The sequence below is a fragment of the Desmodus rotundus genome, chromosome 13 (genome assembly GCF_022682495.2).
Source record: "Desmodus rotundus isolate HL8 chromosome 13, HLdesRot8A.1, whole genome shotgun sequence".
In the NCBI taxonomy this organism is placed as follows: domain Eukaryota; kingdom Metazoa; phylum Chordata; class Mammalia; order Chiroptera; family Phyllostomidae; genus Desmodus; species Desmodus rotundus.
This window is the reverse complement of record NC_071399.1, coordinates 73,643,559-73,660,284: the sequence shown is the minus strand read 5'-3', so window position 1 is coordinate 73,660,284 and position 16,726 is coordinate 73,643,559. Positions and strand designations below refer to the sequence as shown.

Genomic DNA, 16,726 nt, shown 5'->3' with positions numbered 1-16,726 from the left:
GAGAGAAGATGTAAGGCCACATGATCATTTTCATCCTGGTCTAAAATCTCTATCTTCCATTCATGACAACTAACATTTATTGCATCCTGAATGTGCCAGAGCCTAATCAGTGCCTTACTGGTACCTATCATTTACTCACCATGAAAACCCAAAGAGCAACTACAATTAGCATATTATTTTGATTACATATTTTGTTCTGAACACTGCAAATTCCCCTAGAAAAGTAGCCTCTAAGAGAAGTTGATTTTCCCTTTCGGATCTTACAAATGAAGGTTTGGCAGAACTATAGACACACCTGGCATCGGCTCTCCTCAAACTGACCTTAAACATCCAAAAGCTGCAAACCGATTCCAGGATATGAAGGACTAGAAATGTGTCTAAAACAAAACATTCTAACATTAAAAAAGCCTTATCATGTTTCATGTAACAGCATTCCCTACTCTTTAGGAAACAGAAGCAGTGTGTACAATTGTGGAGATATTGAAGTAGAGGCATGAGAGGTAATCATCCATGACAAAGAGGTATTAAGATTTTTTAAAAATGAGTAGCTCCCACACATTAATAGCCCTGAAGAACCTTTCTACTACAGGTTGAATTCTGCATGAACATAGAGCTACACAAATCGTCTAAGAAAGGAACTGCATGTCTGTGTCATCGAGTTACCAAGAAGTAAGAGATAACTACCTCTGCCCAGAGCCTACACCCTGGAAATTGCTCTGAAACAGACTCACTCACTCCCTGGTGGGGGCATAGGAAGCCAGCAAATGAGTTAACCGTCTCCTCTACCAGCCCGAACTAGACCACAGCAAAGATGGTCAGAGTGGCCAAATTCACTACAGAGAAGGAGAAGAATGAAGAAAAGTGAAAGGAAAACAGAAAAGGGGGGAAGAGACGGAAGAGGAGAAAATAGTATTAGTTATAGTAGTCATCTCGTACACGTTAGCGTACTCACCTTTGTCAGAGCTTGTCCTAATAGATTCTCAAATGCTCTCAAATTAAGGTATGGACCATTATAGTAGGGGTTCCTTTGTGCTTTTCTTCCCAGCCAGTACAATGTTATCAAAACCTTTAAAAATTCCATAAAACAAGAAGATCAGTTTATTTATAGCAATTAAGTGCAAGTCCAAATGCAGGTGAGCACTCTAGATAAAAGAGCATATCTCTTAAATATGCTCTTTTCTTTTAAATTATGAGAAGGGTCATTAAAAATGTTATTTACTCTTCCTAGGTTTTTGTCTCTGAGCACGTTCTCAGACCAAAAGTGCAGATCCCAACAGGTATTCGTACACATGAAGAGGGGAAAAAAAAAATTATAAGAGGAAAACTAAGTAAACTTTTAAAGTAGTCAATATTTTCCCAACAACAAACTTAGAAAACGGATACATGCAACCAATAATTCTCAGCTTTCTTAAGGATCCTGTACTCTTATGTTTTAATAAGCAGTTCTATTATTAGAAATTCTTCTAATCCATGCAGAATATGATAGATATTATATAAGCACAATCACCCAGAGTTCTTAAACATTCAGTGTTTTTCCTTCAAGTCTGACTTGGTAGTTTCTGACTTACTCTCCTAAAAATCCTACAGGGTATTATTCACTTGCTTTTACCACATTACTTTATATTAACATATAAGGAACCACTTTCTAATATTAAACTGTCCTCTTATTACCGTGAAGATGAAAATTTAAGTTTTAAATATATTTAAACAACATATTTAGAGCTTGTGACTGGTTGGTTTCTAGCAAAAATTTCTTTAGAAAAAGGATAAGAGTATAACAGGTATGTTTAGATCCCACTGTCTTATTGCAGAACAAGCAAAAAACCATTTACAATATTCCATTAAACATATCTTACATTTTTCACTCTCCTGTCAGTTTCCTCTTGCCTGTAAAGAAAAAGAAGAAATATCTATTAATAACTAAGAACTTTAAATTTTTAATTATTTGCTAAAGGCTCATTTTTATTCTTAAGTTCTATGAATATTGTAACACCTGGGAAGTTCAGAAGTCTCAGACTACATATTATCCATCAGAAAAATTTTTCTATGTTGATTTCATGAAATACAATGGTCAGTTTCTATGAAAAGGTTGCATTTTTTGCATTATTTTATTCAGTACAGTCTGGTTGCTAAAATGCATTATCTGCATTTTTTGTACTTATTTTAAACAATATCTAAACCCTATCAAATGGGGGAAACGTGCTCACGGCAGGAAAAAATCCGGAAACTGGAGAGGGAAAGAGCCGTTTTGCACTGAGATTCCTTTTCATTGTGCACATGGAACATTTTCCCCGAGTTCCCTAGAGCTAACTGGTCAGAGACCAAGACACTGCAGAGGATGAGAAGTAAACTTTCAACAATGGCTGTGACTCTCCCCCTGAGAGATTTTGCTCTATTACAAGAATTGTGGGGTTTTTTCCTCCTTACCAGTAAAAGGATATGATATTTATGGGACAGTTAAAAATTAGGCCGATGTCACCACAATGTTGAAGAAGCAATGACATGAGTTAATGAAAGGGATTTAGGTTGCCCTAAAATAATGTGCTTTCGGTCATTACAGACACCGAAGCAGGATCCTTGTGAATTCAGAGAGACTGTAGAAGCCTGAGCTAGAAGGCTCCTAAGGTGGCTTTTCAGTTTAAAACTCTCTAAGTAGTATATTTGTTAAGATAAAATACATGCAGGGAGATCCAAAAAAAAAAAACCACAGAATTATCTTCAGGAGAGCAGGTCCCTTGTACCACAGGCTCCCCCGCTGGGTGAGTATTCTAGGAACCCATCTGTATCAGTGTACCAGCAGGCGTTGTTGTGAGAGGCTGTGTTCAGCTTCAGTCAATTTTTTTTGAAGACTCTTTCAATGCATCTGCCCGTTTCATGATGGGTAACTTATGAGTGTACTGAGTGTTCAGCAGCATTTGACCAGAAACAGAATGATCCCCATGCCCCATCCACCCTATTCACCCAATCTCACCACGAGTGACTTTATTTGTTTCCCCAGATGAAAAAAGTCTTCAAAGGGAAACATTTTGCTGGTATGGAAAAGGTGAAACAAAAAATGGCAGAAACACTAAAATGATTCAAAATTGATGAGTTCAAAAACTGTTCTGAGCAGTGCAAAAATCATCTTAGTAGGTGTATTGCATCAACTAAGAGTACTTTGAAGGCAATTGAAGTTTAAACACGTAAGAATATGAAATTTTTAAAAAATAAATTCTGGGTTTTATTTGGTCCCCCCTTGTACACACATGTGATATGTAAGGCATATATAAAACACACATAAGACATAGAAAGAAAGAAAAGGGGAAACATGCACACACATTGAATTTAGCTTTTAAAGAATCAATGAGACAGCTATGACCATTTCTTTCCATAAAGCAAACTAAAACTGAAATGAACCTAAGGACAACACTGCACCTCCCATTGCTATAAATGCAAGGTATGGCCTATTCTGTCATAAACAGGCACAATAATCAGTGAACTTGGTACTATGACCTTTCACTCACTTTACATTCCCTTCTAAATATGAGCACTTATAACATGCTCTTGAACATAATGACACATGAGCCAGCCACATTGGTGTCCTATCACTGAAAAGCAGTGCCAGGAATTCGAGGAGTCAAAGATTTGCTGGAGCCACTGGAGGCCACTCTCTGACACACAGCAAACGCATCCACGCTGCACGTCAGTAACCCGGCAGCGTCTCTGCCTGCTGTGGCCAGGGCACAACCCCAAGGCCTTATAAATAGAAAAGGCCCAAGGGTGCAGGGGAAGCTCATGGTAACACAAGACTCTCCTGGAGCCAGCCAAGTTAGTGCCCAACCCATCAGAACCGAAATTAAGGCAGCCTTATCTCCAAAGTTGGCTCACTCCTCCGTAACAAATATTTCGAGAGTTAACTTAGCAAAAGCACTGTGTTCAAGAGCATGGGGCTTTGGCTCAGATCTGGGTCCCAAACTAGGTTTGTCTTGGCAATTTATTTGATTCTCCAAACTTCAGTTTCCTTCTGGAGAAAGTGGCGGTAAGATCCCTTAGTTCAATAGATTAGGAGGAAATGTACCTGGGTCCTTAGCAGAGTCCCAACCCTCATGGCGAGTGCTCGTCAGGAAGCGGTTAGTATCACTAAGCTACGCCAGGACAGGGCCCAGCGTATTCACCACGCTACCCAGAGGCTTCCTAGCAGACCCATGCTGGACCCCAGGATTTAAAATTGCAGCCAGCCTGCCCGACACTCCCATCTCTCATCACTGCTTTAGGTCCGTATTTATAGCCACCTCCTGCATGCATTCATTTATCATCTGACTCTCCTCCACCAGAATCCAAAAGAATTTTTGTGGTTTTGTTTACTGCCATATCCTAAGTGCCTTCAAAACAGGGTCTCCCACCTGGCCAGCACATGCAAATATTTTATTTAAAATGTCTAGCGCAGTGCATGGCACGCAGATGCTCTCAAATATTGATTAAACACATTTATTTAACTTACAGAAATGTAATTTAGCAAGAGAAAGTCTGAAGTACTAAAAGCTCAGGAGATTCCTAATAAATATTCATATGATGTCAAAGAACAGTTAAATTGGATTAGCTTATTAAAACATTGAATTTTGACTCAAATTGTATTGATATTCATAATTGGGCTTCTTTTTTAAGCTACTATCTTGAAAATCACAGTAAAAGGGAATTCTTTATAATCATACATCAGTAACCCAATAAAGAGCACAGATTCAAAAACAAAGACCAACTTCAAAACACTGAGAACAAAGACGGAATGCTACTCTCTACAATAAAAATACTTCCCAGCAGAGTTCTGCAATGCAGAGACCAAAGAATCCGAGCCTGCCTTGGAACCCAGATTTAACATGAAAAAGTAGAGGCATGAAACATAAATAGTTTGGAAAAATGACTATGTTGAATATGTTGCCAGCCTTCTCCATATATCATACACTGATTTTTATTTTTTATTTTTTCAATTTCAGTTGGCATTCAATATTATTTTATACTAGTTTCCAGCATAGAACAGAGTGGATAGACAACCATACAATTTACGAAACAATCCCCCCAGTATTTCAAGTACCCACCTGGCACCCTGCATGTTATTACAATATTGACTGTAGTCCCTATGCTGTACTTCACATACACTAACTGTTACATATTGTGGTTGATATTTAAGAAGTAGCAAGTATAGCATACATATAATCTCCCACTCTGTTGATGAAATAGCTCTGGTAATTTCTTCACTACGGGACAGAGGGTCAGAAGATACATGCTCATCACAGACCTCCGAACTTGCTGGCAGAGGCCTGGAAGGAAAGAGCCACCGACGCTCAAGCGAGCCGTCAGTAAATGCCTCCATCTGTACCATCATCCTGACAAACGTTAGGTGGACAAACGTTAGGTGGACTTCAAAGAACCCCGAAATGCTAGGTCTGATCCTTTCTTTATTCACAGCTATTTTAGAGCACTGGCACAAATCAGCAGTGAAGGACTACCACCACTACCCAAAGAACCAGGGAAAAGGAATTCATTTAGAGGCTCTGTCCCCCTGCAGGAGACCCCATGCCACATCCTTCCCCAAGGAGACAGCTTCACCAAGAGCGCAGGCTCTGGGGCCAGACCCCCTGGGTGTGAATTCTGGATCCACTGTGATTTAGCTGTGAGAACTTGGTCATGTTGTTTAACACTGTGTCTCCATAGTCTCACCTGGGAACAGCATACCACTCTCATTGGGCTTAAATGAGAAGGTTTAAAAAGCTCTTAATGCAGGTGGACCAAGTAAAGGAGAAAGTTCAGGACTATCCTCCAATTATCCATCTCAACCGAACAGTAGGGAGGAAGGGAAGTAGCCAGAGGACTGGTGAGTTTCCCAACACAATGTATCCCCTGCCAGGAGACACATTTCTGTGAAGCACAATTCAAGACACTTTCATGTAATGCTTTCCTTGCCCTCTTGCCATGGAAGGCTTTGAATGAGAAATTATTTCTAGAATAAGAGCAAATAAAGGGCAAGGCAACCTGGTGTGAAATTACTGTTGTTGGCCAAACATCCATGTTGGCACCAAGCCAGCCCTCCTCATCTGCCCTTTGTCTGCCATGGGCTGCTCCTTGGCCAATGCCCTTAAGTTTCCCCAAAGCTCAAAATCTGAGGGAAAAAAAATTTGTTAAATGTGCCCACATGGCCAAAATCTGTCTCCCTCATCTCTGAGAGCACAGTTTGGGAAGAAAGCCTTAAAGGACAAGATTATAGTTTCATTAGAGTTTGGTACAGCCAATTGTGTTCTCATCAAATATATTTCCAAACACCTCTGTTTATCAAAGACTAACCCCGGGCCCTCATGCCTGCACCCACCACAGATGTCCCTGGGGTCCCTTCCTGTGGAGTGCAGAGAGCTGAACCATACCTGACTCACGGCTGTGTCCCAGGAGGCAACCGCAGGTCTGGCCAAGGGCAGTCAAGCATTTGAATGTCCGTGCGTAAGTTACCTAAAGCCTCTCACTGAGCAGTCCAGCAGATCAAGGATGGAGAGAGATGGAGGACATTTCCCCCAAATAATATAAAACTTCACAGAGTCTGAAACAGAATCCTACTTCTCTTTTTTATGTTCCCTTCCCATACTCCATACACCCTTTTTTCCTCAAAGTACCAACTTCCTCTCTTGCAACTCTGCAAGGTCCCATCTCCTCCTGTTCTCCTCCAACATGCTGCTCCCCTCAGAACTGAAATTTCTGCTCCAAAAGCATCTTGCCTTCCCAGATTCCAGCTCCCAACCCGTCCAGGCCAACTTCTATAAACATCAAACACACTTATCTTATCAAACCATCGAGGTAACATGTGATTTAAAACTCATGCTGGAATTTCTGACAGAGTAGGAGTATTTTTGCCCCGGGTACCAAGAGAAGTTTGGCTCCACCTGCCACCACCCCAAGCTTCTCTGGCTAACAAGGAATCTGGAATTCTGTAAGGGATCCAGGTGTGGCTTCCTACTCCACCCAGTCCCCTCTCTGCCACACACAGTCGGCCTTCTGTCTATCCCGAACCCTACAGTCCCTATAAAGTCCTTTTCTTGACCCAGAATAAGTCTCCACCTTTATTACTCAGGAAAAAGAAAAAATGCAACTCACTGGGTGATTATGTTCCCAGGCATCCACTTCCTGAGGCTACTTCCCAGAGTAAGGCGTGGATTCTTCCGAGGGGCCCTACCCTTCTAAAGTCGTTCTAGCCCTGCCCTGCCCTGCACTGCCCTGGGTGGCACCAGCTGACCTGAATGTTGCCTCTTAAGAAACAGGATTGATGTTAGAGAAACTGGACTCAGGAGTTTCTTGGTCCCTCTCCAAGCCACCAAGTAATCTCTGCCCTCCAGTTGTTGCTATGAAGTCTGGCCACCTGTTCACAACTTTAAAAAAAAAGAAAAGTCAAGAAATGAGGTTCGGAATCATGATTTCATAAGCAGCCACAAGTAGAAACAGTGTGGGGTGGCCTCGGCTTTAAATCTGTCAGACATGTACAGGGTGAGTTTGGGGGCTTACATATGGCCTCGGGAGACCACTGAGGCCATTCAAAGTGGCTGCCCCTCTGGACAGCAGCGGCACCATTTTTGTGTGTGAAACAGGGCAGCCGCCTCCAAATGGGTGGACAGGAGGGACTCTGAGCAACCCTGAGAACACTAAGTGAATATAGTAAGTGTGTGAAAATTTCTAACACTACTACTTACTGTCTCAGAAAAGGGCCTGTTTTTATTCCAAATGCAACAATCAAAGGATATAAGGATTGCATTAGGTAATGGCTCCTTTTCCTATTAACACAAGTTCTATTTTTTCTAATCATGAAGCACATCTACAGCATTATTTAAAATAGAGCAAATACTTCCATCTTTCTCTAATGACTATCGAATAAAAGAAAGATGAGATGTGTGAATAAAAAAGCTAAAGATGAATTCTTGGAAAACTGTACTTATTCTTTCCTTGTCTCAAAAAAGCAAGATGCATTTTTTTTTAAATTGGAAATTCTTCCTTTTCTCCCACTTTCATCCCTAAAAATGAAACTCTATTCTAATTGACAATGTGCCAGTCATGTTAGACACATGTGACTCATAGAGTTTTCATCTGTCATTGTTACAAAAACGCAGCTCCACCTGACTGTGGAAACTGTCAAAATAACACATGAGAAAATAACACCACATCTGGAGATAATTAGTGACCACACACAGATAAACTTGATGATTTCTGGACCTACCTATATAAGAAAAAACTCCTGGAAATTCAACAGATTTTGCCCTAGCAACATAACTTGTTCCGAACATGACAAATGAGTAAGTATCCTCATGTTAAAAATAATTTGTCATTAAATTTCACACCCCTCCCACACACTACTAAAAATAGCTGTTTCACTTAAAGAGAAAGGAAAAAACACTTGCATTCCAAGGCACTAGCAAACAGTTCCACTGAGGTAATGGATGGAGGGGTGCTGCTGTGGGAGCTGAAAGGTGGGTTTTACTTCTAACTCTCTCAACCACAGACTCTTTTTGTAATTCTTTTCTACTTCATGAATATCTTTGCTGTTGCATGAAACGGATTTCACAATTGAGACTCCACATGCACACCCCTGCTAGATTGCAAATGAGAAGAGACAATCCCTGATGCAGAATTCAGTATCCATTGTGTATAGCCTGTGTACTAAATGGAGTTACGGCATTCACTTACATCGCATGGGGAGGTGCCAATTACAGACGCACCCGTAATTTTACTTCTGTAGATTACAGTGCTAGGTGGCAGTAGCAATGGAAATAGTGGGTTTGGTTTCAGACATTTTAAGTTTGAGACACTTAATAAACAAAGTAGAAAGATGAAGTAACTGATCATTAGCCATACAAGTATGGTGTTCAAACCAGAGGTTTAGGCGGGACATATGACCTAGGGCAGCAATTTTCAACCTTTTTCATCTCAAGTCACACATAAACTAATCACTAAAATTCAGCAGCACACCAAAAACATGTTTTTTGGCCGATCTGGCAAAAAGAAATAGGTATAATTTTGATTCATTCACACTGGATGGCTATTGTTGTGTTGGCTGTTGTCACTTTTGTACTTGACCATCTGAGGGAACAGGGGTCAGTGTCCCTGACTAAACAGTCAGGTCCTGCATGTTTGAAAAATTCTTGAGGTTGAAGACCGGTTGAAATCATTGATCTAAGGACTTGTGAGCATAGACATGAAAGGTTAAGTCATAAAGCTGAAGTGAGATCACCTTACAAATAAGTGTAGATAGAGAAGAGGTCTAAGGTTTGAGCCCAACACATTAGAGTTAGGAAGCAGAAGAGAAGCCAGGACAGCAGAGCACCATCTGGTGCGAGGGGAGTGGTGCCAGAGGGAAGGAGAACAAACGGGTCAGAAGTGCTGCGGAAAGGGAAGGTGAGGGCGGAGGAATTGCCCCTGCATAGTTTCTTGACCCTTAGAATATTTTAAACATACACACAATTACTAATTACTTCTCCTCGAAGGAGGAAAAACAATAAATTATCATTAAAAATGTTAATGTCCAAGCCCTGATGTTCCTAAAGATACAGTTTAGGAGAACACCGAACTAGACATCTCACGTGTCCTTCCAAACTTTTGATTCCATGCTCAGCAAAGTCAATACGACAGTTCACTATAAGTAATACATCTTCTAGTCCTTAACATCGTGATTTCGGAACAACAATAATGCCAGGTGAGGTACTTCTTTTTTTTTCTTTTTTTTAGTCAATCTAAATTTTCTTTAAGTAGGAATACTTAAAGTGTTATTTAAGCAGGAATACTTCCTGTCTTGGACAAAAAAAAAAAAATCTATGAGTCACTGTTAACAAATATACTTTTTTAAAATTGTGGACAAACATATACCTTAAAAGAGCCTCGGAAAAAATAATGTAGAATGCAGACGGACGCAGGTATTTGCAGTACCTGTCTGCCACGATGCTCAAGTATAAGGATATCAGTGTAGCACAGAGATTCAAGAATCTTCTCCAAAGGTTTGGCCAGAATTTGGCCCCCTCAAAATATTTATGTTTGGGTCAAAACACAAAATCCATAAAACTGTAGATAATGCTGAACATGAACAAAAGATCCATATTATTGTGCTAGAAAAATATTCCTGTAAAAATGGCATTTTCCTGAATGTTTCTGGTCCCATGAATGTCTTACTCTTTCAAAGGTCTTAATCTTTCAACGTTTCTTTCATTCATGTACCAACTAAAACAGAAACTTTAGCACCTCTTTAACAGTGTCCTCAATTGAAATTCTGAGTTAATGACAATTATTAATTAATTGAAGCAATGTTTTTACAGTGTTATCTTGAATAGAAAACTAAAGTTAAATTTGTTTTTAAAACCACTCCTTAAAGGACATATACACGTAATTGCAAATTAAAGTTCTGAGAAGTCCAACAAGAGATCTCTTTTCCTTAGACTTTGAAATAGTCACTTTTTCATATTTTTAGGTACAAGTCTTACTAAAGTCTTAAAGGATAAAGATACTAATAAGGCGTTTCCAGTTCTGTTCAGTTTAAGTTCACTTTTTTGCTTAATTATGTAATATGTATTAAAAATAACTGCGTTTATTAAGCACTTTATAGTAATCATGATACTGATGTTCTACATTAGCTCCTTGAATCCACACAATGATCTAATGATGCACAGAGTAGGAAACGGGAACTCTAAAAGCTTAAGAAACTTTCCCAAGGTCCCAAAACTATTAAGACTTGTAGATGAGTGGATAAAATACCTATGGGACATTTACACAATGGAATACTACCCAGCTGTGAAAACAGAAGAAAATTTTACCCTTTGCAACAGCATGAATGGACCTGGAGAACATCATGCTAAGTGAAATAAGCCAGTCAGAGAAAGACTAACACCATATGATCCCACTCATATGTGGAATCTAATGAACAAACTGAACTAACAAGCAAAATGGGGACAGACTCATAGACGTAGAACAGATGACAGCTAGTGGGGAGGAGGTGAGAGGGTGGAGGGATGGAGGAAAAAGGACTCAGAGGCATGGACAACAGTGTGGTGGTTCTGGGGGGAGGGACTATAAGGGGAATAAATGGTAATGGAAAAAATAACAATTTAAAAAGAAAGACTTGATGTGATCCTGACTTTCCACAGACAAAGATTCAGGCTAAGACCCTGATTTAGCATTAGTGCAGTCACACTTCCGAATCTAATGTATTTTTAAATAATTTATATCTTAATCCTGACAAATAATTGTCTCTGCAATATCCTGAAATACATCTCTGAATATTCTTTCAAAGTGTTGGCTCAAAACCAGTCCATGGCACAGTAATTTCCTGCTTAAATCTGTCTCCCAAAGACAGTGGCACACCAGCTCCCTATTACCACCTTCTCGGGCAAATTCTTGATGTGTTCCACCATCTTGCGCACAAAACCCAAAATGGGGTTCTGCAGGTGGGAAATCACCGAAGCTCTTTTGAAAGGACATCTAAGCAAATGAAACAAATCGCAATAATTTGCATAGTGAGAGAACTACAAAGTATAAATTTCCTGTACTTGACCACTGATAAGCCTTTATGAGTGTAGTTTCTGTAAGACCAGTACCCACCAATTACAAATAAATGAGATTATAAATTAAGCACAAATGGAATTAAATAGGAAGACCTTTGGGTTAGTTTCCTATGGTGTATTTTCTTATCTTGAAAAAAACACTTACCTACACCCTTAAGTTTGTGAATGTTAAACACAGTATGCCTATCTCCTGGAACCTCTGGAAAGAGTGTGACCTGATCGCCCTGTGATGGCAGCCCAGCCAAGCGACCTTCATCTTCTGGCTTTCAGAACGGGGAGGAAAGGAAGTTCTGTTGTTTTACTGTGTCTGTGTGTGTGTGTGTGTGTGTGTACCCGGCACTGTCACATACAGGTCCCGGCAGAAGTAACATCTGCTTGACTGTGGTTGGTAGGGTAATAATACAGGTATAATAATGTATACTTTAATTTCAAAATTTCACCTACAATGTCCTATGGTGTACTTGAATGTGATACTCTTATGTTACAGAACTACATGCTTATGATGTTGTAATAAAAGATCTTGTAATAAAAATGGGGCATTATTTGTGCCAGACACTATATATGTGCATATATATTTATATACTATATTTATATATATATTTGAAATGCCTAGCATGGAAATACTTATTTCCTTTCTGATGCACACGAAGGTTCTCTGTAAAGCATAAGGTGATAGAAATTGGGTTTTGTCGGTTATCATCACACCAATTCTTCAGATGTGGCTTCCATGAAATGCCCTATATGTGCTTACAGTACAAACCCCATAGGTCGAAACACTGCACACCAGAGTGTTTGTGCTCCACATTCGAAGCCCCGTTTTGCTTACAAGTCAATTACTCTCCGGTGCCTATGAGTGAGACTTGTTTCAAAATCTCAGTTTTCACCATAGGAAACTAAGTACCACTCCCCCCTCAAAAATATCCCTAGCCCAAGTTCATCATAGACCTTATTAGTCCTAAATTTTCTCTGTTCTAGACAGGTCTTTCTTTATGTAATGTTTACTGAATCAACTCCAAGAGAAAATAACGAAACGTTCACAGTTTATTTAACCCAAAGGTTCACCGGCAATATGAACTTAGAGCAGGGTTCCTTGACCTTGGCAATATTGACATCTTGAACCTTACCCTTTGTTGTCGTGGGGATTATTGCCTACATCACAGGATGTAAAGCTGCATTACTGGCCTTACCCACCAGATACCAGCAGCACTCTCCCCGCCCAACAAGTCATGGTACTCAAAGTATCCAGACATTGCCAAATAGCCCTAGGGGCAGGGTGGGGTGGGGGAGGAGGGGACACAGAATGGCCCATGGTTGAGAACCATGTTTTGGAGCAGGAGTGTCAAACTCATTTTCACCGGGGGCCATATCATTCTCGCAGTTGCCTTCCAAGGGCTGAAATAATTTTAGGACTGTATAAATGTAGTTACTCCTTAACTGTTAAGGAGTTCAAATCACATTCAGCCCTTTGAGAGCAACTGCGAGGCTGATGTGGCCCCTGGTGAAAATGAGTCTGACACCCCTGTTTTAGAGGATCTAAGGATTTAACTAACTCTCCTTAATCAAATAAAGCATACTCGAGGTTCCCATGGGTCTAAAATTAGCTGAAAAGGTCATTTAATGACTATAATACAGAAAGATAACAAATGCAGGAAGGCAAAGCAAAGAGCCAAGCAATTACTCACACCTGAGAAGTTAATGAAACACACAGTCTCAGATCCAAGGGCAGACCTAGCCCAGTGCCTGCATCATAACTGACAGTCAGTAAATATATTCTAAATGTTGCAAGACCTAGGAGCTCAGCATTCTCATCTGGGGAAAAATGCATGCCGGCCTACTTGTACCTCAGACTTAAAGTGGTAAGACATTATGTGTCAAAGCTTCATTTTCTGCATTCCAGCTGAGTTGCAATACATCCTTTATAGAGTCTGACCAACTTCGATGCTCCTCCAACTAAACCTTATTTAAGCCATTATCTAAAAGTTATCCATTTTAGGTCCCATTTTTCATGCACTCCAGAATGGTTAAGAACATTCTTTAAAGTACACCTGTATATAAAGTATATAATGTATGAATAATTCATATTGTACTATCACAGATTTTTAGTTAAAAATTCCATTTCTAATTCTTCAGTTTTGTTCACAATATTGATAATTCAGTGAACACTGTGGTAGGCTGAATAATGAACGTCCCCCAACACCAAGATGTTCTGATGTCCTAATCCCTGGAATCTTCGAGTGTTACCTTACATGGCAAAAGAAACTTTGCAGGTGTGATTACGGATTCTGTGGTAAAGAGATGTCCTAGATTATCGAGGTGGGTCCAAAATGTAGTTACAAGTGTCCTTATTAGGGAGAGGAACAGGGGGACTTGACTTCTCTACACAAGGGGACGTGACCACAGAGGCAGAGATTCGAGTGATGCGGCCAGGAGCCAAGGAATGCCTGCTGCCTCTAGGAACGAAACAGGCAAAGACTGACTCTCCTGAAGCCTCGAGGAGGAAGCAGCCCTGCTGACACCTTAATTTTAGCTCCTGAAAGCTTATGTTAGGCATGTGACCACCCGACCTATAAGACACCAAATCCATGTTGTTTTCACCCACTATCAACAAATGGTGGCAATTTAGTAGAGTGGCAACAGGAAACTAATGGAAGTATTGTACTACATCGGCACTGCATGACACATTTCCCACGAGCTGAACTTCACCTCCAACACAGCTCAACATGCAGCGGTGGCCCCATGTCTCAGACGTGACGCCAAAACCTAGTGAGATGGAGCCACCTTCTAGAAGTTGCCTTTCTTACAGTTATAATTTAAACCCAAATCTATGACACTTAAAAGCTTATTCACAGCAATGTGAGTATTTGGCTGAAAAAGCTCTGTTTCTTCTCCATTTTAACCTTTGTCCATAGAAACCACCGCCAGTAGGGCCACCTGCATCTAATTTGTGTTGGGGAAACGCAAGGCAAAGCTGAAATTTGTCACCAAATTCTCATATAAAACCACTTAATGCCAAGTTTTTATAAATCCAATAAGGTGAAACACACACACACACACACACACCACCTTTCCTGTAGCAAAACTGCAAGTATGTGAGCAGTGCAGGTGACATTAAAAAAAGGACTGAGATCATGCATAAGGTGTTTTTCTTCATGAATACCTTTTAAAACTTCTGAGGTTAATGCATCTAATGAGTTTTTCCTCCCCTCTCTCCTTTCCCATATTTAGTCCAAACCGAATTCAACTAATACTTCCCAGACGTTTCACCTTTCCACTACCATTATCCAGGCTCGAAAGTTAAACTTTAGTTAAGTTCTTAGGTGCAGACATCATCTGCTCCCCAGGCCTGTTCATCCTGCCACATGCTCTGCCCTGGTGAAGAGCCCCAAGTCTCCAAGCCGGAAAGATACAAGCAGAACAACGTCCTCTCCCTCAAACTCCCACTTGCCCACTAACCAAATACAATCATTTCTAGCTCCTATATGTCTCTTGAATTCATCTTTTCTTTCTCAGAGGTAATTCATTTCCTTTCTCCACACCTACCCCTCCTCCTTCCACAGAAAGGCCTCAGAACCTTCCCAAAATGGAACCCTCTCCACATCTCCTCCCTCAAAATCCTCATTTCTTTGCCACTTACATCCCTTAGTTAAGTCCACTGTGTGGCTGGCATTCACATTCATGATCTGGCCACTCTTGATGAGCTTGTTTGTTGACCTGCCCCAGCATAAACCCAAAATTCTTTCCATAACACATCCCTATCAACAGCCCTGCTCTCTCCCATCTCCAAATAAGAGACAAAAGGTTTTCTCTTCCAAGAAGGCTCTTGACTTATTCTCCCCACCCTTTTGAACTATTTGATCCTTTCAGATGAAGCTCATCAGTCTCTGCAGCCTTCCTCTCTCCTCCTAGCCTCGCCCATATGAGCCCACGGGTACCACAGCACAGACTGCTTTAAAGCATCCCATTATATTACGATGTAGCATGAATCTCTTCCCAGTCTCTCCCCTAGATTGTGACCTCCACAAATTCAGAGACAGAATGTGTTTATCTCAGGCTCAGTACTTAACATATCATCACTAAAATGTTACTAGAAATAATGTACAGATTTATCTTCAGCCCCTTCTCTCTAAACATCTATCCTACCCAGCAGCCAGAATCATTTGTAAGCAGCCATTTTAACTGTGTCATTTACTCCCTTTCATTGTCATTAAATTATAGTGCTCACCAGGCTTTAACCTTGAACTTAAGTCTAGTTATATCCCCATTTCCATCCTTCAGTCATTTCCTATGCATCCCATCCTATTCTGGCCTCGATCAAGCAAATCCAACAAAACAGGACCTGTTCACTCTCACTTCAGGGCCGAATGTGCCATTTCTTGAACCTAAAATGCCCCGAATCTGTCACACATTTAACTCTTAAATGTCAATATCATGGAAACTCCCACAGGACAACAGCATGTAGCTGAAACACCATCCCTTCAGAGACCCAATAACTCATCAAAATATGGAGCCGTATCATTCGTTATTCATCCACATGTGTCCATAACTAATGTCTCACCTGTTCCAGAGGAACTTTGAGGATTCATCCCGTTTTCTTTTCTCAAACGTTATTCATAGACCGGAGGTTTTGTTCAATATCTATGCCAGTGGAAGTAACTATCAACTCAGCAACTCTGGAGTCAGGGGTCCTGTAACATGGCCTCGGTGAAACCTCCAGGGAGGTGATTCTGACGCGTGCTAACGATTGGGAGCCACTGGAATATGCCAGAGTAAAACCTGCATCTGAAGTGAAAATTACAGCTTCCACAAGTTTAACTACTTCTTCGAAAAAGGAAGTTAAACTGAAATGTAACTCCTCTAGCCTTACCCAACTAGAATTTAAAACAAATAATAAAAAGCACAAAGCAACTCAAAGTTAAGTGCAAAGCCTGGAACTAGTGCCAATGATTTTCAAGTGTTGATGAAAAAACCTCAACATGCTTCATTGTGCTTAGGCATGCCTGACAGAGCACAACACCACGCACAAACGCACTCGATTTGCTGCTGTCCCTGCACACTAAGCTAGCTCTTAGGATGCCTTGGTCCAGGCATCTAAAGAATGGGGAAGGACATTGAGTTCATTGCTTAATACCACAAGAGCACCAACACTCCATGGGATCCCAAAGAGAACACCTAAG

The 16,726-nt window shown here is 40.6% G+C and overlaps 1 protein-coding gene across 16 annotated transcripts in view; it reads right to left on the bottom strand.

Annotated features, from left to right (window-relative positions):
• The window catches only part of LMO7 (LIM domain 7), a 136,821-nt gene that overhangs the window by 57,876 nt on the left and 62,219 nt on the right, over nucleotides 1–16,726 (bottom strand). For all 16 annotated transcript variants that reach the window (XM_071220172.1, XM_071220173.1, XM_053916351.1 and 13 more), the window contains 2 exons: nucleotides 1,857–1,887; nucleotides 953–1,066 (listed from right to left, as the gene is read on the bottom strand). In XM_071220172.1, the coding sequence (XP_071076273.1) occupies nucleotides 953–1,066; nucleotides 1,857–1,887 (145 nt within the window). The remainder of the gene's footprint in view (nucleotides 1–952; nucleotides 1,067–1,856; nucleotides 1,888–16,726) is intronic.